Below are 26,813 nucleotides of genomic sequence, written 5' to 3' on the forward strand. Positions count from 1 at the left end.
TAGTAGGACAGGCCAACTGGTCCTGCCTTGAGTAATGCAACCTAAAGAGAAGGGAATACAACAGGAGGAATATCAGGATAACCCTCCTAAGTAAATTAGGTGCACACTTCTACACACAACAATAAACACACACTTGTAGAAAACATTAAAAAGGCTCAGGAAGAGCCTACTCGAAGGAAGATGGACAAGGAACGCTTACCCTAAGCGAGTCCCTAAGGTACAGAAAAGTTTAATTGTAAAACTCTCCGAGAGGACACTCACCTCCACAGAGACCGATATTCTTGAGAAAGGGCTTGACTACGTGCCCACCCCTACACCAGACAGCTTTAAAGAAATGGTTGAGGTGAGACAATTGTTCAGGAAGGTCCGTCTCCGTTCCTTCTTCCAAGACAGATCAGACATAGAAAGAACAGACACCGGCTTACGAACCCCCTCCACCTTCACTCCAACAGACAGCATGGTTCCACCGGCAGTGTTGGCATTTGAGGGGGCTGTCCTTAAGAGCCTTGAAAATAGACCCATGACAGAGTGCTTCAACAACCTGAGCATGATGGAAAGACAAGCTGTTCAATCACTAGCAAATGACACCTCGATTGTCATCAAACAGGCAGACAAGGGGGGTGCCACTGTTATTCAGAATAGCAAAGACTACGATGCAGAGTGCAAATGCCAATTGGCGAATAACTCTCATCACCACCCGCTTACTGTAGACCCTACAAAAAGACTGACTACAACCATCACCAGTCTCATTCTAGAGTCCGAAACCAATGAATGGATCACAAAGAATGAGGCAGGCTTTCTACTTACTACCGAACCAGTAACACCCTACTTTTACACCCGCCCCAAAATACATAAGGGCGTGACACCAGTCCCGGGGAGACCCATTGTCTCTGGAATAGGTTCTTTACTTGAACCCCTTTCCAAATTTTGTGATTCCTTTCTACAACCCTTGGTCAAGAAAATCCCTTCATTCCTTCAAGATACCAGGGATGTACTCCGCCTTCTAGAAAATATTGAAGGAAGAGAAGGAGTTGACCTGCTGCTAACACTGGACGTGGAAGCACTCTATACAAATATTCCACAACAGGCTACACTTGAAGCTGTGGAGGCCGCTCTCCAACAAGAAGAGTGGTCTTCCCCAACACCAATCTCTTTCATTATGGCATGCACTACCATAGCTCTCACTGAGAACTTTTTTCAATATGGTACACAATTATACCATCAAATACAGGGAACTTAGATGGGTTCAACCTTTGCTCCCAGTCTGGCCTGTATTTACATGGCTACATTTGAGGAGAGAGCAATCAGAAATCCACAGAATCCATTTCTGAAAAACATAACACTCTGGTGTCGCTTCATTGACGACATCCTCATTTTTTGGAAGGGAGACCGTCTGTCATGTGAAACCTTCTGCACCTGGATCAATAAACAACATCCTTACCTTAAATTCACAGGGACTATCTCTGAGACGTCAATCCCCTTTCTAGATCTGAAGATCAATTTGGAGGTAGACAGTCTGAACACCACACTCTATCGTAAAAATACAGATAGAAACAGTCTGCTTCCATACGAAAGTCACCATCCAAGAGCACTGAGGGATAATCTCCCTTTTGGACAGTTTCTCAGAATTCGCAGGAACTGTTCTACCTATGCTGATTTCAAACAGGAAGCTACTGTTCTCCAACATAAACTGCAAGACAGGGGTTATCCTACCAGATTAATCAGAAACTCTTACAAAGGGGCAGATAATAATCGAAGGGAAGCCTTACTGGAGACTAGAGTGAAAGAACCAAAAGATGTGATCACTTGTGTTACTACATTCACTAAGAACTCATCCTTTATAAAGAAAACTATCAATACACATTGGGGCATTATCAACTCTGGTGGTCTGAATTTTCCACACCCAAGATTCACGTTTAAAAGCACCCCTAATTTAAAGGATGCACTGGTCCACACTAGACCAAAGAGAATGAACACAAATACTCAGAGTACACTATGGGACCTCCCACCAGTACAGGGTCACTTTCCTTGTGGGGGGTGTGCAGTGTTCCCACAGACCAGTATGACTAAAGAGATCCAACTGACCAGTTCATTTATCTGGCAGCTACGCAGACATACTAATTGCAACAGCACCAAATGCATTTATCTTCTCACATGTCCCTGTGACCAGCACTATATAGGCATGACAATGAGACAAGTGAAACTGCGCATCCAAGAGCATAAAAGCAACATAAGATGCCTTAAAACACATACCAAACTATACCAACACTATAACCAAAAGGGTCACATAGCTGACGGCATCCGCTGGTTGGTTCTTGAAAGTCACCCTGGCATCACCATACAGGGTCTGTTCAGGATTGAACAGAGGTGGGTACATTGCCTGAGACTGGACATAGTGGGCTTCAACGATTCCATACCCTGACCCTCCTTTCGATATTGGACCATTGGAGTGACCGTCTTTTTACTGACATGATACCCGTGGTCCCAATTCTTTACTGAGAATCCCCCGTAACGTATGATAAGACAATCTGAATGCTCCAGAATGGGCTTAGCCCTATTCTTCACGCCTTTCTTTACATACGGTATTAATATGACCAAACTAAACGAATTATTTAAGTAATGGACATTCTGACAGTTTTTAACTTACCCAGGTAAATCCCGTGAATCTCTTCACATCAGCCCGCTGTATTTCCCCCGGGCATCTTTTCACCTCCAACATGGCCGCCGGCTAAACCCTTCCCTTTGGAGTTTGTAAAATCAAACCGATACCAGCCCCTCCGGCCTACCAATGCGCATGCGCGGATACTGACCGCGTAACCACGCCCCCGCCAGACTCGTGGGATTATGGCGGCACAGGGTACAAGAACTCCTCGCTTCCCGCGACTTCTTCACCAGTCGCTCCAGATCCCTTCCGGATTACGCGTGGGGGTAGGTTTGCAGGCAGAGACTGCACACCGCCTGGGTAAGTGTCATCGGATCTGCGCCTGGTCCCTTCGGGTTCCGTACCACGATACCGGTTGATGCCAGTAATGCCTAGACGCGCTGGGGTACCATGTGCTTACTGTTACCATTTAACTGGGGGCATTACAGCTTTAACAGGATTCTGAGGTCTCATCGACGTTGCTTGTTAGTGCGATACTCGCTGGCGGACAGGCATGGGCGCAGTCTCTCCTCGGGTCCTCATACTTTCAGTTTCCACTGGCGGTGTGTGACGCGAGGATCTTGATGATGCCCCTTGCTTTGCCCTGACAGTTATCGCCGGAACAGTAGCAGCTGCCCCCCCTTTGAATCTATTCGAGCGGGCTGATTTTGCCACAGCTGGTGGTCTACGGTGTGTACAAGCGGACACCTGTAGTGTTGTGGGGTGACCTGTCCCGGTTGCTAGTGATCTTTACCACGATCTGTTACCGGTACACGTTTGAGGATACAAATTGTCCTGTCCCCTTCCCCCCTTCTTCTCTTAGGTCCCTGACTCTTCTGTGCAGGTCCCACAGAGCAGACTGTGAAGCACCTTAGGGACTCGCTTAGGGTATGCGTTCCTTGCCTATCTTCCTTCAAGTAGGCTCTTCCTGAGCCTTTTTAATGTTTTCTACAAGTGTGTGTTTATTGTTGTGTGTAGAAGTGTGCACCTAATTTACTTAGTAGGGTTATCCTGATATCCCTCCTGTTGTCTGACGAGGGGCAGGACCCATATGATGAAGCATGACACCTAGCTTGCTGGGTGTGTGAGGGTTCTAGTTCCCAAGAGGGAATTCCCCCCTCCTCCTTCCCTCTTGGTCTTTTCTTTCTACACCACACACACTACCCTTTCCACCCAGTCCTTTCGGGGAACTTTGTGTACCTTCTTTGCTGCTAGTGATTCGGACACACACACTGGACCCTGTTAAAAATTGTCCACCTAAGGTTCCACTCTTTGTTAAAAATTCACAAAACTAAACCTGGACCCGTTATATATCTTGTCTACAGGATAGATTTGGTTTCTTGATTGTGCAGCAGTGGCGTCAACGCATTTCGATGGCTTTTATTGATACTCTGCCATCTTTTTCAAGACTAAATAATCAGTCTCTCCTGCTTCTAGGCACTGGTTGGTTGCCCCTTGCAAGAAATTTCCGGGTTACATCACCCTTGATCGTATCTCTAGGATTTCTCTTGCGTCACCTTTTAGGTCTTAATGCATTCCTTCTTGATTTTAAAATTACTTCTCCTGGGAACCGCTCTTACTTTGACTATAAGTCTCACCTTATTGATTATTTTTGTAATGAACACTGCCCCCTGGCGGTTCTTCCTTAGAGTTTGGTGTATATGGAATGTCTGTTGTCGGTCCTTTTAATTTACCCGAGATACAACTGTTTGCCAGATTTCCATCTCGTGGTTCTGCAGAGGTAAAACTTTCTCGGTGTGGGTTGTTCTTATGACAACGGTCGCGTCTCTCTAATGACAGCCGGTTCAAAAGTCTCCCACTCCCGGTAGCCTTGATCTTAAGTCTTGCGTGCTCCTCTTTTCACGACTCAAACCGCGGTTTGAGTCTTGAAAAGACTAGCTAAATTCTTAGAGCCCAGCGCTGGGACGCCCCTGGTTAGCCACGCGCTCTACAAATCCACTTCTAATTCCAATTTCAAGTGTCCTGAATACCAATTAAAACTAGTTTACAGTGTTCACGTTGAAACCTTTTTTTATGTTAATAAATATTACGATTTCAAGTGTATTTGAAAATGCTATTTTATTTCAGGTTATATTTCAAACATACTTCAGAAGGCTGAAATTCCTAGAATTTCAAATGAAGAATGTCAGTCAAACTACAAACAACGAAGGATAAGCAACTCTATGACATGTGCAGGATACAAAACAGGTGGAGTTGACTCATGCAAGGTAACACTTTATTTTTCTGTGATGCTCACAACAGGTGATTGATAGCAAATGCTCTCATTCAAATAAGTTATGCACCCCAAAATGACGTGTTGCTCTCTTCTGGTGAAGGAGTGAATCCAGAAAAACATGTCTAGATTTACACAGGGTGCAACAAGAAGGTTGAAAAATTCAATACTGCTGATGAAATAAGTGTTTTCATGAATTGCATTTACCATGTTGCATTGGGGCAAACAACGTTCTGGGATGTGAGGCAGTGTACTCCCATCATCCTTCTGTTTTAAGTAAAATATGTATTCAGATAAGACAGCCGGTGTTGGAAATGGGGGTCCTTATCAGTCTCAATCCATTTCTGCTTCATTCCAACATTCAGGGGTTTCAGCTCTCATAGTTATATCCCTTAATGTCTTTGAAGTTCCTTTTTGCTCAGGAGACCCTGACCCCTCCCTAAATCAGTTCTGGGTATCTCTCTCCCAGTGTCACCTCTCTCCCTTTGATACTGGGGGTCTGGATCCTTACTCACTCAGCAGGAGATAGGTCAATTGGTTTACAGCACCAGCCAAGGCCTTTTAACCTCCCGGGCTTCTCCTCCCTCTACTCTCCAAATGCAGGGCAACCTGGCACCATCTCAACCCCTCCCTGGGTCAAAACCTCTCCCAGCTCCTCTCACCTTTCCGATCCAGACAGACAATCCACATTTCAGCAGAGAAACACAGAAATGCTTAGAGCACAAAACTCAGCCACTTTCTAAAAGAGTGGTTTCTGAACACACGGTGACAAAACCACCTTCACAGAAAGATGTGCTATGACCCTGTGAGTCCATACATACTAACTTCACCTCTCCATTATGAACTGACAGGAAACTAGGCTACCAAACACTACACCCAGCCTCCCCCATTCTGTCCTATGGGCAGGATGGCCTTTCAGCAGTGAAAAACGAAATGGAGTGTTTTTCACTGTCAGGACATAACACACACCTTAGTATATGTCCTGCCTTTTACCTACACTGCACCCTGCCCTGGGATTACCCGGGACTTACTACAGGGGTGCCCAATGCGTATGTAAAAGGGAAAGTTAGGCCTGACAAGTGGTTGCACTTGTCAGGACAACATGCTAACTTAGCAAACTGCGTGCAGGCCCTGCACTGCAGGCCTGAGATCCCTTCTCCGCGCACCTTTGCATTACAAGCCCTGGCACACACAGTGCACATCACTAGGAACTTTACTAGTAAGGCAAACATACCAATCATGGCCAACCAATCACCATTACATTTTACATAGTGAACACTTGTACTTTGACACTGATCAGCAGTGGCAAAGTACCCCAAGCAGCTAAATTGGCATCTCTATGTCTGGAAAACGGTCTAGGGGGAAAGCAAAAAGTTAAGGGAACTTTAGCCAAAAAGACCAAGTCCTACAGCCAGTATCTGCACAAATGATATTTGCATGCATGATCATTGATCAGTGCATAGCTCAGATTATTTTTTCCATTATCATTTCCACCAAATATGGTGATTTAGAACATGCACCATATCCCAAGTAACTTATGTGGCAAAAGAACGGCAATGTAATAGAACTGTAATGTACCAGTTGATAATAATGGATAAATAATAAAAAATATATGATGTTGGACTTTTAGCAGGGTCACCTACAAGCACTTTGCTTTCACCCTTTTGTTTTAGAACCATTTTTGTTGGCTTTTAGGACTCTGCACACTTTATCACTGCTAACCAGCGGTTACGTGCTTGTTCTCTCTCCTTCAAACATGGTAACATGGGCTTACACCCAATTAGCATATTTAATTTAAATATAAGTCTCTAGCACAGGGGTACTACATGTACCCAAGGCCTGAAAATTATCAAGCACTTATTTTGCCACCCACTTAAGTAGCCTTTTAAATATGTTCTCAGGTCTGTAATTACAACCTGTGTGTGCAGTTTGACACTGCCATTTCAACCTGACAAAAGAAACATTTTGCCTAGCCTCAACCTTCCATTTTATTACATAGAAGCAACCCCTATAGTTGGTCCTAAACAGCCCATACGGCAAGGTAAAGTGAATTTAAAAAGTTGGACTTGTAACAATTTTTCACTACTGTAAGGCCTACCTGTCTCATACAATAACATTGATGTCGAGTTTGATATCTATTGAACTGTAATTTAAATCCCTCTGTAATGGTAAAGTCAATATTAAGCCACAGTTCTGGAAATTCCACTTTTATAAAGTTGGCATATTTTTGTCCTAATAATTTGGTGCCTGCAGCCTGTATTCTGGGTCACATGAGTAGGTGTAGCTAGCAGTTGGTCTTTGTGTATTGCTCCTAGATGAGACAAAGGGGGAATAGGTATTGGCAGGATGGGCCATCTCTAACTTGATAGGGAAGAGAAGCTGTCACTTACCACAAAGCCTCTGTCTGGGCACATACTCACAAAGGGTTTTGTGTCCCCAGACAATTTGGGACCAGGGCAGGAAGGCAGAAAATTCCAAGCACCTCTGTGGGTGGAAATCTCCAGAACCTTCTCCTACTTCAAAGGTAGCAACATGTTGAAATATTGGACCCGCAGTCCCAACTGTGGACCTGTGGAAGACTCGGAAGCACTGATGTGCTGCTTTGCCGGAAGGACTGGGCTGCACTGCTGGCCTGCTGCCTTAGTGAAAAGGACTGAAATTGCATCCGGAACCCAGGACCACCAGAGTGACTTCAAGGGTTAGTTGACTGTTTTTAGAAATTGTGCATATGGTTGGCAAAGGTATGCACCCTGTCCAAGCAGAAACCACAATCCTAGTCATGGTAAGACAGATGCACACTAAAAGATAACCCGAGCTCACCCTCTGTTAGCTTGGCAAAGAACTGCCAGGCTTATCTAAAAAGGCAATGTGTAACGTTTTTTTTCAACACACACACAAAGAGTAACACAATGAATACACCACAAACAGACTATACACAGGATTAAAAAAATAGATTATACTATTATATCCAAAACAAGGCCAACACTACAAACATCCATGGTATAGAAGTTGAGGCATTGAATTTTAAACGAATAAATGCAATAAAGCACTTAGAATCAAGTAGCGCTAAAAAGGTTACTTTAGATGGTTCTGGACCAGGTCAAAGCCAAAGTTCAGGCAAACCTTGTGGAACTGCAGGTGGGCTACAGGATCCACGCAGGGCCCTGTGCACAAAGTACCTTTCCTGCTAGCAAACAGGGAGATGCGATCTTCTCCATGTAGTGAAGGCGATGCATCAGTTCCGAAGATGGGTGCTGGAATTTAGAGGCGTTGAAAGATGCGCCAGATTCTTCCACACAGTCGAGGGAATGCCTTGATGTCACTGAGCTGCAGCGGCTGTGATATGCTGTCCGATACATTGATCTATAGAGGGATAATGCTGGTTTCGATGCAATGAGCTGATTTCACTCTCCCAACAGGGTTGATGAGCCAGTTCTGTTATACACTGACAGGAGATGTGTTGAAATCCGTTTTACAAGTATCTGGGCCCCTTCCAGTGAGCCAAGCACAGGAGAAGGGGAAGAGACTTTAATATCTCTGCATCTCAAGCAACAGGAGGCAAGCCAACAAGCCCTTGCAGTCATTTGAAGTAAAGCCAGGGTCCAGGTCTCCTTTAGCAGAGTCAGAGAGCAGCAGGGCATCAACCCGAAAAGCATGCCTTCTGGATCAGTAGTCCAGGGGTGACTTCAAAGCAGCTTTCTGAAGTGCAGAGGTTCACCTTTCAACCAAATCCTGTCTACTAGGCTATCTATGGAGGGTTAATTAGCCCTTTTGGGGGACAGGACACTACCTATGATGGGTGAAGTGTTATCTCCTCTCTTCCATCTTTCCCAGGCAAGGCCATCAGAATACAGATGTAAGTAGATAGGTACTTAGACACGAACTCTGCTTTTACGGCTGTTTTCAGCTCCCGTCGAAAAAGGGTCGTACGGTGCGTACCCGACACGTATCGTATTTGCTGGGTCATAAAAACCAGCCGCGAACCGTACAGATGTCGCCAACAGCGGGTTCCGAGGGAGAATCGTACGGAGATTAGAGTCGTACGGTGTCTTGTACGACTCGTAAGGAGTACGGCTCCTGGTACGAATCGTACTTCGACGTATGTATGGGGGGCGTTGCAGGGTACGATTCGTACGGGAAAAACGCTCCGAACGGCTATTCGGAGCGTTTTTTTCGGAATCGACCCCTAATTGTCAATTAAACGAATATTACTAATTAAAAACCAAATTATAATTCCTTAAAACTAATTAACTTTCCACCCTTTACTCCTATAATCTCCACAACTCACAGCTAAAATTAAACTTCATAAACATGAATTACACAATTAAAATTCATCTTGAATTAAATAACTAGTAGTATTTAACAAAGAATTACAAATTAAGTAAAAATAATGTACTCCCCAACCCTTACCCCTATAAACACAAAAACCCACACCCCAAAAAATGTAATCAAACAATTAACATCATTATCTTTCAATTAATTAATGAACATTAATTATCAAATCATTATTAATTAATTAAAAGTAAATTACTTCCCACCCTTTACTCTGATTAACCCCACAACCCGCACCTAAAATAAATTACACAATTACCATTATTAATGATCAATTAGTTAATATTAAGTAACAACTAATTAATAAATAACTAAAAATAAATTACTTCCCACCCTTTATCCCTATAAACCCCACAACCTGCACCTAAACAAAATGACACAATTTCCATAATGAATTATCAATTAATTAATTAATATTATTCAACAATTCATTATTAATTAAAGTAAATTACTTCCCACCTTTTACCCCATAAACCTGACAGCCCACACATAAAATTAACCCCCCAAAAATTGAAAATACAATTAACACTATTAAATGTCAATTAAATAAATATATTTAAATAAAAAATAATCATTAATTTATTGGACTTAAATTATTTCCCTCCCTATTCCCCCATAAACCCACAACCTACTTCAGAACTAAACAATTCAAAATGTAATCATATTTATTTTAATAACTACAAAAAATGTAACACATATGTAAAACAACGTACACAATACTTGTACAAAATAATACATCACATACTTTTAAAATATATAATAAATTACATAACACTAATAAAAATATATTTTAACAACAATATTTTTACAAAAAATATTAATGACTTCTATATTTTAAAAATCGATATTATTTACCATAAAATTGATATTCTTGTACATGCTATTTTTCTCATGATAGTACTTTGTCATGATATTTCCAACTCAATTATTGTGTCAGTCGATATTAATGAAATGCTATTTTGTCTGAATACTACATAAACCAAGCACCTCTATGATCGGTTTCCAAGATTGCAGTGAAACACAGCTGTAGATTTTGCTTTTATGGATTTCTTATGTGGTCTTTTCTCCATGGTAGTGCCTATAAAGAGGAAGCAGGCCTGCACTACTCTTGTGTCGGCATTGTATAGCTGGCTCCTACCACAACAAACAAGTACAGTTTGGCAGCAAAATGCTTATGAAACCTTATTCTGTTGTCAAACTAGATCTAGGGGATCGAATACGATGCCAGTCGGAAAGTATTTCGATTTAATCGGTCTCAGAATGGTTTATGACCGAATCGGATCCAGGGAGTTGGACCGACCAATTATGATGCTTTCGGATAGGATTTGGTTGAACTACTCTTGACTCCAATGGGAGCCTGTGTTCCAACCGAATACACAGGCTCCCTTTGAATAAAGGGGTGGCTGGGGTAAATCGTGCACTCTGTGTTGGGCACCCCTTGGTGCCTGCCACACTGTGCATTCTTAGAAAGGAGGCCCTTAGGGTAACCCCAGGGGCCCTATTCGGAAGCCTCCAGGTGAAGGGGGGACCTGCTATGGGCCCCCAAAGTCAGAATCCGACAGCTGATCCGAGTCAGAACAACTGATTCAGAAAGGCTGTCCGAATCCGACATTGTAATCACTTGGTCGGAAACACGGTCCGTAGACCTGTATGAGTCGTCTCCGGATGACTCGGTTCCTCCTAATGACATCCGGAACCTACTCGGAAAGTTTGAACACTTTGGGGTCGATTCCGATTCGGGAAAAACAGCTCCGAATAGCCGTTCGGAGCGTTTTTCCCGTACGAATCGTACCCTGCAACGTCCCCCGTACGTACGACGAAGTACGATTCGTACCAGGAGCCGTACTCTGTACGAGTCGTACAAGACACCGTACGACTCTAATCTCCGTACGATTCTCCCTCGGAACCTGCTGTATGCGACATCTGTACGGTTCGCGGCTGGTTTTTACAACCCAGCAAGTACGATACGTGTCGGGTACGCACCGTACGACCCTTTTTCTACGGGAGCTGAAAACAGCCGTAAAAGCAGAGTTCGTGCCGAAACAGGTACCGAACGGCCCCCCCGGGTATGGTGCATACCCCCCATGATCGCAGGGGTACGCACCGTACCCCTGTGATCATGGGGTGTACGAGCCGTACCCCCATTGTACGATCGGTGTACGAGCCGTACCCCCATTGTACGATCGGTGTCCGAGCCGTACCCCATGTACGATCGGTGTACGATCGGTGTACGAGCCGTACCCCATGTACGATCAGTGTACGAGCCGTACCCCCATGTACCCCATGTACGATCAGTGTACAAGCCGTACCCCCATTGTACGTGGGGTACGTACATGGGGTACGGCTCGTACACCGATCGTACATGGGGTACGGCTCGTACACCGATCGTACAATGGGGGTACGGCTCGTACACCGATCGTACACCGATCGGTACAATGGGGGTACGGCTCATACACCCCATGATCGCAGGGGGGGGTACGCGCTGTACGGGGTGTATGTAATCATGCGCTTTTCCGTACGACTCGCCCTTACCTGACGTGGACCGTACGAATCGCGTCCTGATTCCCCGGTCCGGATCGTACTCGTTGGGTCGTACGGCGTGTGTACGAGTCGTACGGTTCACAGTCTCAGCCTTGCAATACGTACGGATTGCGACGATTCGGACGGATTCACGGAATGCGGATCGTACTACGCGACTCGGACGGACGGGTAGGATTCGTACGGAAAGGGCTACGAATACTAATCGTACGGTGGATTTTTTTACCGGATCGGAATCGAGCCCTTTATGAACATCATAATCAGTATTTTGTAAACCTTTCCGAATCAGTCAGAAAGATGGGTTTCAAATAGGATTCGTCAGACCCGAATCCGATTCGGAGCCTTTCCGAACTGCATCGTAATCGACCCAAAGGTCTGTCAACAGCAGCATAACTTTGTTGTTGGGTATAATAAGCCACTGATGCAAAAATCATTGCACAGTGAAAACAGAACTTAGGGCACCTCTTGTCCCAGTGTTACAGTGACAAACTGGTAAACATGTAGCCTGCCTAGTTTCTTTTGTGTGCTCTATTCGGAGTAATCCGTTTCTCTAGCTAGGCCTGATCAATTGCAATCAATAGTGTACACGAAGAGGAACAACCAATATTGAGAATATGATCATTCGTTACAAAGGAATTTTTCAAGCGTTTGTAACAAATGTTGCATTTTTTAATGCACATTGCCACCACAGGATTTATAAACAACAATATTTTAGTAGATTTGATACTTCATGTGCTGGGGGCTTAAGAATACAAGTGAAAGCACAGTTGCTGTTATCATTACATCTGCTATTAAGAGCCTACATTTCTCTTTCTTTTTAAATGGCATGTTTGCAGAGCATTGCTATCAGCTACACAATCTATATGTTCTGAAGCTTGAAAGAATACTTTCTGTTCAAGGTGATGTGTTAACAACAACTTTTATATTGATTTAGGATAGTGCAGATTCTGGCCGGAGAAATTTACTGAAGGTAATATTGGCAAGTTGTTTCCACTGAGTCAATGTCAGAAAGAAAGAAAAGTACATTAAGAATCAAACCTGTAACCACAAGATATGGAAGGGATGTGCTGAATACAGATTTAAAGATCTTGTACCAGTGACTTGCACTGAGGATTTACCTGACGTTGGACACTTGTCTATTCTGAGTACGGAGGTGGACCATGTCGGGGTGGCATTTGGATTTCTTTAAGTTGGCAGAGCGATGGGATGGTGGGGGTGGAAGGAGTAACAGAGGAAAGGCATATTTGGATGTTCCTATTTGTTATTATGAAACTTTCGATTTTCAGTGTTTTTAAGTTTACTGTTAGCTATGTTGGCCAAGATGTATGTGCCATATATAATGAAATGAACCAAATATATTATTAAAAAAGAATCAAAATTATGACTTGCCTGCCACACAACTCGAATTCAGGGACACTAACCTCCTGAACTCAATATTCTTAGACCTGTATCTTTTTGCAGCCTCAAACAAGCATATGCTGCAACATCTAGATTAGCAGACTAAAAATATACCTTTGAGCAACAGCCAGGCAGGAGGTTATTTCGGAAGATGAAATTAAAAATATTCCACAAACACACTATCATTTCACAGAAGGAATTGGAAAAAGGGCCAAAGTCTTGAAATATCTTTGCGAAAACTGGTTCTAAAGTTCTTTAGAGTGAAATTTGTAATAGCTGCTTTGTAGTTGCCATATTACTCATTCCCCTTTTTAAAGAACTCTGTCACTAGCCGATAAATACTGTTAGATGTATTAAAGCGTGTTTGTTGTATTTATATCCATTTTGATCAGTATGTTTTAAATGCACAATTTATTAGTCTAGTTTTTAGTATTGGTTCTGTGCTCCATTGTTTGATGTGATATCCCTGTCTCCATTGGTCAACATGTTGCCACCCCAAAGTTCAGGTCTAGATGTGCTCCTGATTCTTGGAAATACTGTGTTGCTCAAATAGTAATTTACCTTTGAAAAAATGAAAGACAAGAGGTATTTGGCAAAACAGGAACAGTCTTTTAATTAAACGCAGCAGCAGGGAGATCAGGCAACAGAGTCTGGGTCTGAAGACTGTGTCAGAGCCCATTGGTTTCTGCCATCATTTTATACTTTACATGAAGCATTATAAAAACATTTATGGATTCCTTTAGTGACCAAAATTTGTGCCCAGTCACGGGGCCATAGATCAGGGGTTTGATAAGAAGCACAGGTGGGCCTCCTTCTCGTGTAAACACATTGCAGGGCCAGTGGGTACATGTCCAGATGTCCGGCATGCATAGCGTATGATCACTGCATGTAATGTGCATGCTGTGTTCTGATTGTCAGTGTGTGTTCCTAACTTAGGGCCTCATTAGGATGTCAGGCAGAAACGTTCCACCAGACACCTTCTCGGAATCTGGACCAACTGACTCGCAGTCAGTGATTCCGCCCGACCGATTATGATGCGATCGAACTGTTCGGTCTGAGTCCAATTGACTTCAAAGGGAGACCGTGATCCACCCAACAACACAAGCACCTATGGGGAAACGATGTCTGTGCAGAAAACCCTGCACCCTGTCGCAGGCACCACTTTGTACCTGCCACACAGTGCAGGGTTATACAGGGAGGTCCCTCGGGTACCTCCTCGGGCCCAAACTGGAGGCGACAGGTTAAATGGGGCCTTCCAGGGGCTCCCAAAGTCAGTTTCTGATAGCCTTTTCATGTTGGACAGGCCGACTCAGAAAGGCAGTTGGAAATCTGTCTCATGATTGCTTGGTCGGAAACGCTGTCTGTAGAGCTGTATGATACGGTTCCGACATACGCAATTCCTCTGAGAGCCAGTCGGAACTGATTCCGAAAGATCATGCAGGTTACAATCCAACCATGAACATCGTAATCAGTCGCGCGGATTGTAAACCGACCGAGCCGGTCAAAAGTGTTCTGACACGGTCAAGGAGATTCCGACTGTCAGGAGGAGGCTTTCCGCCCAACATCATAATGAGGACCTTAGTGTGGCATCTGAGTTTATGGTGTATTTGAGAATGCGCGTCCCCCCATCCAAGCATGTTTTATTGGGTCCAATCTCCTGAGATCGTTGTGGTATCACTGCCTGTCTGTGGGACCGATCTGGGTTTTCCTGTTCAAACATTCTGTCCAAAGGTTACGTGTCCCCTTCCTATGATCTGTCAATCTTTCGCTTTAGGCCTAGGTCACAAGGGCTGCCTAACCCCATATTTCTGACTTGGAGATGAGGGGGGGCCACATCGGGTAAATTCAATAGCGTACATACGATTTCATTTTCATACGTATAGATATATCATGGTATACATCAACATTGTAGTGTCCAAGATTAACAACTGTAGCCCATTCACATCAAAAGCATAGAATTCCTTTAAATCATTCTGCCAATTGTGACGGTAAAATATGTGCTTTGAAATGTCCTTGTGCTCTGTTAAAAGGGGAAGAATAATAAAAGTTAGAATAACAACACAGACGCAGCAAATGTAATAAACAAAACAAAACTCACTTGTAGCCACACATTGGCAAACATACTATTATAATATCATCCAACTGCAATTTCAGGCTCTTGAAGTGATTACACCCAATCCAGAGACAGACAACAATAAAAAAAAACTCTTACATAGAGACATTGCTTGGATAAAACTGTTAAACAAACTTCCACAATGGGAATGAACGATAGACTGGAAATGTCTTGTTTCCTTTGAGCACTCATGGACTGTTGGATAAGGATATTCCTCCCAGCTGTTGATCTTTGTTCTGGGGTAAAGCTGGTCATAACATATTGCACATCACTGTGTTGCCTTGTATATAATTACTGTACATAACAATTGCTAAACAGACTGAGCCGGTTTTCTGTTTTAGAGGTTTGTGAGCAAGTTGAAAATGTTTGTCTTTCACTGATGCATTATTATAATATGCTTATGTGAAAGTAGCCCTCCTTTAGTCTCTTTCTAGTTTTTCTTTTTCAATTTCTATAAGTTCACGATTGAATGTGAAGTTTTCATAGATTGTTCTTGTTTGTTTGTTTTATCCCTGAGAGTAGGTATATTTAGTAGTTTGATCCCTGCTTTAGAATGGTGCCCATTTGTTTGTTGTTCCTTGTAGTCATGAGAGATTAGATTTGCACCGGCACTAAATTTTTTTTCAGGTTTACTCTTGACATACCGTTTACCTATTCCATCATGGTGACCATTTATTTGTTGTTTCATGTACTCATGCGACCAGATTCAAATGGGCAACACAATTTGTTTCAGGTTTGCATCTGACATGCTGCTTACCCATTGTATCCTAAAGCTCACCCTCACTTGACCTGATATATTTTAATCAGCTCAGTGGTCCCATGATATTGTTTGCACTTGGGCTGAATTGTGTTTAGGGCACTGGATACAATTCAGTACTCTAGCAGGAATGTTGAGTGAGAGGTCTTTCATTGAAAATTCCTCACACTTGGTGGTGTTTTTGGGTTTCATGCATGTATCAAAAAATCAGAGCCTTATTCACAAAGGTAAACTTACACTTTTCTGTGAATTTACTACTTTTTCACAAATAAACAAACAATCAAGTTAGTAGTAACTATATGCTGAAGACTGAAGCCGGGGGAGAGATCTCTGCACATAAAAAGATAGAACAGGTCTGGGGAGTTTTCTGCCACGAATGGGGAGTCTCCACAGGCATTAAGTTACTATTAAATCAGACCTAAAATGACACAAAATTGTAAGTTTACCTTTGTGAATTGGTGCATTTAATTCAATAAAATTTTGTCTTATCCCTTTTTTTAGCACAGTGTTGCATGTGCCGTGCAGCTCGACTCCTTAGTGAATGGGCACACTGCCTTTATTGATCAACATGGATTTATTTGTCGCTGTACACAACTTGGTGCCCTTCTAGTTTCACAACACTCTTGCTGTACATATGGTTGGGTCCAGTCTTCTTTTTCAAATGCACAAAATATCGGTGTCATCCTCTAAATCATCAGAATTTGTGTTTCAAGTAAAGAGAGAACATAGTGGCGCACAGTGTAATAGACATGTTAGCTGTAGTTTCATGGATAAGTTCCCTTCGTATGTTCCTCTTTTTTATCGGGTTGTGAATTATTGTATTTTGACATTATATTCTTTGTATCATTTGGTTCAAAACTCGTCCACCCTGATGAGGGTTCAGTGAGGCCCTAAATACATTGGGGATATGACACACTGTATACGCTGTAATCGGGAAAAAACGCTCAAGACCAAATTCATTGGATTTCAATAGTTTAAATTCATGTTTTGAGGCACTCTATGATCAAAACATCAATGGTTCCAAAGATCAAATAAAAAAAATTCCAAGTAATGAAAAATTCATAGGAAATGTTATAATTCAACCCTTAGCTTCTTGTTTTTGGAAACTTTAAAAACCAATAATCACTGTCAGAAAACAGTGTGCATTGGCACTATTTTCACAGGTGTGGAAGAAGCAGCACATTCATTTCTAGATTGTGTTTCTAGAAGAAGACATAGCGACTACATGCCAAACATTGTTTTAAGTATACTTAAGTTTTACATATTGCAGTTGGAGTCCAATTTGGGAACCCTCTTCGATTTTTTAAGCATACCATACTTAATATTGAAAAGCAGTTACATCCCCAGAAAACCCTTTGCTCAAAATGAAGAACGGAATCTCGTTTTTTTCTCAAATATTAATGTAATGGAAGTTTATAGATGAGATATATTGTTCTTCATTTACCTGAATATTTTGTAAAAATTGTGTAAAGGTAAAACTGCTTAATTGTTGTGTATTCAAAGTTTCTTTTATTATTAGAATCTGGTTTAGTAATTATTCATCAGTTGTATCTATTGCTAAAGGTTCAAGGGTATTGATATTTGCATGTTTTTCTCATTTTTTTAAGTGACAATTGTTTGTATGTCCAAGATGTGGATCTTGGGTTTTAGCACGTGATATAATAATCCATTTCAAACTTTATTCAGCAGCATTGTGACAGCCATAAAAGTTATTCACAAAAAGAAAATTATAAGACAATTTTACATCATAATAATTAAAGTTAAAATTTAACCAATACACAAAATACCTCAGCTAGAAAGATAAAATATTTCGAACAGTACCAAATTGCAGCAGAGTATTTCATCAGTGTATTGAAGATTGTACCAGCATGGCAGCCTTTAAAAATGCACCTACAACAAAAGACACTTCATTAATATATAAAAGTAATAAAGCAATGCTTCTTTAAAATTGGGGTTAAAAACTACTTGCAATATGGCGAGTAAAATTTGCAGAAAATGATAAAATGAAGCGTAATCTATTTAGAAGTGTCGTCATGTGCAAAGTAATATGCCTTAATGCAAAGTTAGTGTTAAAGTTAATGCTGTTTTAATATCTGGATATAAAGGATCAATAGATTTTAATACATTCCGAAATTAGGTTTGCAGAGACTCATTGAATATATGTTCGAAATCTTCTGAATGCATGAGTATTATTTTATTAATGGCATGCATTTCTGTAGATAAAGCATCTCCTCGTTCCATAATATAATGTAAATCTTGTGTATTCAAAGCATTAGCAGGTTTATAGTAGCTATGTATAATTGCAAAAGTACTAACTGGTAGACATTGTTTGCATCTAGAATTTCTATTCAAGTTTTCATGGGCTTGATAACAACCTGCTTGTATTATTTTATTCATAATATACATATGCATATTTATGTGTGCTTCTATATATATGTATATGTGTGTGTGCGTAGTTGTATTAGCTTTTATGTTTTGTAATGTTATTAGTGTTTGTTTTGTATTATAGAGGGGTATTTAGGTGTGAATATGCTGAATACATGTTATGCTAATCATAGTGTAAAAATGTGTTTACTTTGGTGAAGTTTTGATTGTTTGGAATAAAGGGCCATATGTAGGTGAATGGCATTTACCGAATTGTAAATACCGAATTTTACCAATTCGGTATTTACAATTCGGTAAATGCCATGTAGGTAATCATTTTTAAAAAATTACCGAATCGGTAATATTCGGTAATTACTGAATCGGTATTTACCGATTCGGTAATTGCCATTGATGCCTATGGGCCTTGAGGCCCATAGGCATCAATGGCAATTACCGAATCGGTAAATACCGATTCTGTAAATTTACCGATTTGTCCAGGGGGACAGGGTGTCACTTTGACACCCTGTTGCACCCCAGATTCTGGCTTGTGTGCAATGTGACACACATACATGCCCTTAGGGCATGTATGTGTGCCACATGGCACAGGTGTACATGCACAGACGTGCATTTAAACAGAAATTTGTTATTTACCATGCCATTGTATTTCATGGTAAATAACGAATTTCTAAGGGCCTATGGCACTGTTTCCAGTGCCACCTACATCCCATATTTCCGATTCTGTACATTTACCGATTCGGTAATTTACCGATTCGGTAAAATTACCGATTCGGTAAATATACAGAATCAGTAATTTTCTGGCCCCCTACATCTGGAAGTACAAATACCGGTCGGTAACGGCCGAAATCGGCCGTTACCGACCGGTATTTTGCCACCTACATATGGCCCAAAGTGACCTTTGTGGGAAGTGAAAAAAATTAAAATGTTGTGTTAATATTATATATAGTGTCATTTATTGTTCAGTTGTTCATTAAGGAAGGAATAAATTAGTGATGTCAAAATAGAAAATGAAATGAGAGGAAAGAAATCAATTTTAAGTTTGAAATTTAATAGGGAAAAAAGTAGAGCATTAATGTTTTAGGAAAGTAAAGTAATTTTTATTTGATGAGAATATTGTAAAGGAAAGTTTCATAAAAATAATAAAATTTATGGAGAATTTTATAATTGTATTATGATATGAGAGACTAGAAGTGTTTTAAATAGATAGAGTTAGTAATGGGATTTATGGTTAGTAAAAGATAGTATGCAGAAAGATATAGTTAGACATATAAGATTACGGAGTCATAGGGTATAGAGAGAAAGTCTTTATATTTGTAGGCATTGATGGATATGAAGAATAGTTAATGAGAGAGTATTATTTGTTAAGAGATATAGAATAAGAGATATAGAGGAGTTAGAGTAAGTAGTTAATACAAAAAGTGATATAAGTGATTAGAAATATAAAAAGAGATTGAAGGGATGTGTAGGTGAAAGTGAAGATATAACTTTTAAAAATATTTTTAGAGAGATGGTGAGATAATTGAGAGGTATACATTTTAGACAGGGAGATGTATAGAAACAGATTGAGAGAGAGTTTGAGAGACGTGGCATTGAGATAGGTAGCGATGTGTGGAATGCTGTTGTAGAGGTAAAGTGAAGATAATGATTTGTTTTAGATAGAGAGACAGAGAGAGAAAAGAGATAGAAAGATAAAGAGGTAGCTATTGAGAGAGAGCAAGAGAGATGCTGTATAGAGATAGCTCGAGAACCATGGAGAAAAGAGAGTTAGAGGGAGAGATAGTGATTAAGAATGTATACATAAATGTTGTGATATATGGAAAAATAAGTCTGAAGAATTTTGAATAGAGAGTAATAAGGTATAGATATAGACACCCATTACCCCTATCTACCAACATCCCACCCTATCACCTATTGTACCCACTCTAACTTTTCCTCCACCCGCACACACAACACCACCCGCTACCTTACTTGTGCCCACCCAGGTCTCGACACACCCCCATTCATGCTTATCTCAATCACCCATCCCACCCACATCCTCTCCTGATACCAGGATGGATGAACCCTCACATACACTTACCCCACTCACAATAGAAAATATCAGTGTTGACTAGACTAGATTATGTCTGCACTCCTACAAATCAAAGATGAACTCCACACTGTCAAAATGATGATCGCTAGACAACCAACGCACTTCAAATCTGCTTTCACAGCTAGATCAAGTTACCCCACTACTCACCTTTCACACACTGCCAAGCATAACCACCTCTGCTGGAACTCCATCCCATCCCCCAATCTCCCTTCTCGCCCTATTTGAAGCACCAACCCTTTCTCGGAGAATGATATTCGCTCCCTCCTACGCCCCTACAATCCCCCTCTCTTCACCCCTAGCGTTGAGACAGACACGTCCATCAAGGCGATCACCGCTAATCCACACAGATCCGCCACTCACAATAATAGAGGAAGCACTGAGATTAATCTGAAAAGATTAACACTCACACTTGATCCCACCCCTTCTCTCATGACACCCCTTCTTAAATGCACCCTCCTGAACTGTAAATCGTCCGCTAGACATGCAGCAGATGTTGCCGACCTCATCGTCTCACATGAGCTTGACCTGATTGCGCTAACAGAGACATGGCTGACTGAAACCTCCTCACCCCTCTTGGACATTCTGGTACCACCCAACTATGACATCATCAGACTTGATAGGAGAGAAAAAATTGGGGGAGGAATAGCATGCATACACAGGAGCACCATCTCAGTAAATAGAGCCATACCCCCCACATTCTCCTCTTGTGAATACATGTGCATCAACATCAACAGTAAGGGTACGCCAATTTGCTCCCTACACATCATATATGATCCACCTCGTGATAACCTTAACTTCACTGAACACTTCATGGACATGGTCACAACGACCGTCGGACGTCAAAACACTCAAATATTCCTAGGCGACTTCAATCTCCATTGGAATGACATCAATGACTCAATGGTCAACAGTCTCAAAAATTTCATTGGCGCGCTTAACTTCTCCCAAACCTGCAACAGCCCCACACACAAAAAAGGTGCAATACTGGATTTAATAATTTCCAAAAACAACTCCATTCAGCTTGATTCAATCCTGCCCTGTGATTCGTCTGACCAACACATCATTACTTTCTTCATCAGGGAAACAGTGAAACTTAACGCAGCCCAATCAAGTTTCAATCTTTATTTTGTTGCATTGCAACATAAAAGATAACAATAAAATGTACAGTTCATGGTAAAAATATACAACAATATAACATTCGTTATAATGGGCACCCTAATACTGCATTACTTCTACATTTCATCAAATTTAACACGTTAGCTAGTATTTCATCAATAAAAGCACATGATTTATAGTTTCAGTTTGGCACAGTATCAGATAAATATTAAAATGTTAAAAGCAATAGAAAAGTTAAAAAGACATTAAATTGAATTTAAGCAACCAGAATAAAAAATGCAATGCCTTGGCTTAGTTCATGATTCCGGGGAGTCTGAATAGCAACTTTCTTTAGTTTAAAATGAAAGAGATAATTTCCTTCTAACAAAATAAGTGGACAATAGAAATTTGCTAATACCGAACACGATTACTTGACTGGTGTCCATGCTTAGGATTCTGCCAGCTTCCCTATGGGAAGTAGAGCCGATGTTACGACACAAGGGGACTATCCACTTTTGCCTAGCTTTGTCATAACTGGGACAAAAAAACAGTATGTGAAAAATGTCCTCCCTTTGGTTATTGGTGCACAGGGTACAATGATCTTTATCAGTCTTCCCCCATCTTTTCTCAGTTACTTTTATCCTCAACGTTCCATACCTAAATTTTAAATATAAAGATTTAGCCAGTGGAGGTTGAATTTCATCTAGAAATTGTTCGAATAGAGCCTCATTTTTTGCCAAAAGAAATTTTTCAGTAAGAGGGCCGTGAGTTCTTGTATACACAGATTCATAATTCACGTATGACCAGAAGCTTAATTTAACAATTTTCTTGGAAGTTGGGTTTAGAGATTCTGGCTCGTTCCAAAAGTGTGATAATCCGAGCTTGGTAAGCCAGTTTTTTACATGCTTAAACCAGAAGATCTTATTGTCTCTATCCAGCTCTAATACTTCCTTCAGCCCATTTCTATAGTCAGATAATTCCAGGGTTGTCCATAATCTGACCCACAACAGCAATGGTCTCAATATAGCGTGCTGATCTGTGTGTTTAATGTTAAGATCTAAGAATAGGGGTATCAGGGGGGTGTTGATTGGAACTTTTAATAATCCCCTGACAAATTTGTTTTCCAGTACTTCAAAAGTTTTTTTACATACTGGTCCCCAAATTTCTGCCCCATACAAGGAGGCGGATTGTACCTTGTATCTAAACAGCTCTATTGCTGGAGTAACTGCTTTGTTCACGCTGTTGTGTTGTATCTCTGTGTTATTGGGAGACAGTTTTGTTTAAACACCAATTTAGATTTTTCCAATTGTGGGCCCCATCCTATTACAGAGTCCATCAAGACCCCCAGGTAAGTAAAACTGTGCTCGTAGTCTAATCTTTGCCCATTTAACATTAAGTTCTTTTTAAAAGTTTTATGCGGGTTCAGTGCCATATATTTTGTTTTTTTATATTGATTTCTAATCCTTTATGGATACAGTACTGTTGGAACCTGTCTAATAGGATCTGTAGGCCACGTGTCGTTTGCGATATTAGGATTGTATCATCCGCGAAAAGGAGGGACGCGACGCGTTCCCCTCCCAGTCGAGGAGAATCGTTATCGCAGTTTTCCATGTAGATTGCAATATCGTTTACATAAAGGGAGAATAGAGTAGGGGCCAGGACACAGCCCTGTCGCACTCCCCTTTTTATCGGGATCGGGTCTGTGAGTTCCCCGTTTGGGCCCCATCTAACCTTAGCGTAATTCTCCCGATGCAGTCCTATTACAAGTTTTAATAATTCGCCAGGCAGCCCTTGCCTATTCAGGGTTTCCCAAAGTAGATCTCGTGGAATGAGATCAAATGCTGCTCGTAGGTCTACAAAGGTCACATACAAGTGACCTTTGCGGGTGATGACATACTTCCAATACAAGCAGCATAGCCTGAATACTTGATCAATAGTACTTGTTTTGCTTCTGAATCCCGCCTGGTATTTAGATAAAATTGACTCCTCCTCCAACCATGAATTTATTCTATTTAGAATATGCCTAGCATATATTTTCTGCGTGATATCTAAAAGGCTAATGGGGCGGTAATTTGCTGGATCACCACGATCCCCTTTTTTAAAAATGGTGATGATTTCTGCGCCATTCCAAGTATCCGGAATGTGCTCACTAGCCGCAACTATGTTAAATAAATGATTTAAATAGGGTGCCCAAACATCAATATTATACAAATACAGGTCACCAGGGATTCTGTCAAGCCCTGGCGCCTTCCCTTTCTTTATTGAAATAATTGCTGCCTCTGTTTCTTGTAAAGTAAACACTACCGGGTGAGTATTGGCTGGTATTGTAAGCGGGGGTACATCATTTGCTGCCTCAGTCGGGGTTTTGGCTGCATACAATGATGAAAAGTGCTTGACCCAAGTGTCTTCATCTAAGTAGACCTCCCTGGAACCTTTCTCCCGTTTATTTTCCTTAGTTGCCAATTCCCAGAATTGTTTCTGGTCCTTGTTTTTAGCGGCTGTTAACATATTGAGCCACAATTCCTCATCCCATGAGGATTTAGCTCTTAGTATTATTTTGTTATAAGCCTTTCTTTTCTCTCTAATTACTAACGGACTTTCCCCTTTAACAGCATTAATCAGTGCAGTTTTGGCAAGGCGGCATTCCTTGTTATACCAAGGTTTGCCTACGGATTTTGCACTAGTCCTACCAGCACCTTTTTTAGGTTTTTTAGTAAGAATTTCTAATAATTGGCTGAAAAGGGACTTATGTAAATCGATAAATTCTTTAGGGTTGCAGCTAAGGGGGCAATATGGGTCCAGAGTATCTGCAAAAGTGCAGTAAATATTGGTTAATAGATCCTCTTTTTCTAGCACAAATGCCCATTTGACCGCCCTATGATTGTTGCTAAGGACAATATTATCAGTTGTGGTTGAGGTTGCTATACTATGACCTCCCTCCATGTTATCAAGCCCCGTTACCATGCTTAGTAGAAAACTCATTTCTAAAGGGTAATGGTCGCTTTCGTATCTCTCTTTGACCTTTAGGTCTACTGTAAAGGGCCAGAGGTCAAAGGAGACGATAACGTAGTCTAATTTACTTCCATAATTGCCTCTATTAAATGTGGGGGCTTTCGGGCTATCTGATGGCATACGGCCATTACATGCTCTCAAGCCATGTGAGGTCAAGAACCGTGTAATTTGTAAGGCCAATGCTGTACCGGCCACCATACAATTCTCATTCAGGGCAGGTATTGCATTGGCGTTGTCCTCCTCCTCAAACAATGGGGCTATCCCTGAGATTGGTTCAAAGTTACAGTTCAAGTCTCCACATAAAATAACACCTGACTCTGTTTTTAGTGAATCCATAAGCGACTCCAACTTCCCTATACACATGGATTCCTTGTGGGAAGATTGGGGGCTGTTATAGCCAAATCCACTAAACCAAAGATATGGAAAAGAGACTTAAAAAAACTCAAGCACAACACGCTGCCCATCCACTCCCACAAATTACTCCAGCCTCCGGATGGGCTCTCCTCCGTAAATGACCTCGCCAACCATTACCTTGACGCAATGTCTATGGTTATCAATGAAGCTGCTCCTCTGCAACTCAAGAGAGTTCCTTAAAAAAACTCCAAACCCTTGTTCAATGACCTGCTGAACGACGATAGACGCACTCTTAGAGCTTCAGAACGCATTTGGAGATAAGTCCCATCTTCCAAGCACCTTAAAATTCTTAGGAGTAAGAGAAAGGATTATTACAGAAAAATCAAATGCACTAAAGCCGAATTTTTCTCTCACCAACTAGACCAAGCAAGAAATCATCCCCGAAAACTCTTTGAATTAATCAACTCACAATCTAAGGATAAACCGAAACAACTTGCAACTACATGTGACGAATTCTCTGCTTTCTTTAATCTAAAAACCGCAAACATCAAGAGGGATCTCCTCAATGACCTTACAGTCTTGCCATCACACCTGAATCCCTCCGCCTCTTCCAACTCCAACTCAACAAACATCCCCTAAACTTAAACTAAAAAAAGAGGCAGCCTGGCCCTCCTTCGACAACTACACTGAAGAAGCAGTAGGCAAGATTCTTGGCACCCTCAGGCCAATCATGCCACCAATCCTCTCCCTGCTAACGCAGTTAAAGATCTAACACCTCTGATCCTTCCACTCTGGACTAGGATCATCAACAGCTCTCTGCATCAAGGATGCATCCCGATGTCCTCAAAATGGGTCAAGTGACACCCATCCTAAAAAAAAACACAGCTGACCCGATGGACCTTAACAACTATCGCCCTATTTTTAACAGCCCTACCCTAGCAAAACTCTTGAAAAATGCGTTCTCCAACAACTGACAAAACACATTGACCACTTCGACCTCCTTGACAGTCACCAATCTGGCTTTAGAGCAGGGCATAGCACGGAATCCGCCATGACTCACATTATTGACGACGCGTTACAAATACTTGACCAAAATGGATCATGCCTACTCATCTTATTAGACCTCTCCTCGGCCTTCGAAACGGTCAAACACGAGAACTTGATTGACCTGCTGAATCTCAGAATGGGCCTATCAGGCTCAGTGCTCAATTGGTTTTCCTCCTTTCTTCGTAACCGTTCCCAAAAATTCAAGGTCAATAACTCCCTGTCCAATCCTGTACCAGTAACTCTTGGAGTCCAACAAGGGTCCGCACTAACCCCAACTCTATTCAATCTGTTTATGGAAGCTCTTACTGCCTTGCTGAAATCATCCAACGTCCAATTTCACAGGTATGCAGATGATACACAACTCTACCTGAAGATTAATACTACTGAAGATATTACATTTCTCAACAAGACGCTGCTGAACACCCAATCATGGCAAGAACCATCTCAAACTTAACGCACTCAACACTGAATTCCTACTTATAGCTCCGCCCTCCAAAATACCCCTCCTCCAGGATTGGTTCACAGGTGAAATGGCAGGCTTGGCAGGAGAAGGGTCCGTGGGTGCGTTTTGGGGTGGCTCGGTAGCAGGCGGGGTTCCGGCTGGCATTGAGTGCGTGGAGGGTGGCGGCGTCGTAAATTCGCCGGGTGCGCTGGCATCGACGAGGACCAGGGGTTCTGGCACTGGGCGCGGTCCAGGCACGGACGGGCACAGGCGGGCTCGCCTTTGGCGTGACTTCAGCGCACAATCGGCGCGCCCGCTGCACGCGTTTAGCCGTGCGGCCTCCATATGAGGGGCTGAGGGAGGGAGGAGCAGCTGGGAGG

At 41.8% G+C, this 26,813-nt stretch overlaps 1 protein-coding gene across 1 annotated transcript in view; it reads left to right on the forward strand.

Annotated features, from left to right (window-relative positions):
* LOC147728762 (plasma kallikrein-like) overlaps nt 1–26,813 on the forward strand; it is a 507,358-nt gene that overhangs the window by 393,331 nt on the left and 87,214 nt on the right. The window contains exon 14 of the mRNA XM_086962552.1: nt 4,730–4,869. Within this exon, the coding sequence (XP_086818678.1) occupies nt 4,730–4,869 (140 nt within the window). The remainder of the gene's footprint in view (nt 1–4,729; nt 4,870–26,813) is intronic.

This window comes from Lissotriton vulgaris, chromosome 3_1, assembly GCF_964263255.1.
Source record: "Lissotriton vulgaris chromosome 3_1, aLisVul1.2, whole genome shotgun sequence".
In the NCBI taxonomy this organism is placed as follows: Eukaryota; Metazoa; Chordata; class Amphibia; order Caudata; family Salamandridae; genus Lissotriton; species Lissotriton vulgaris.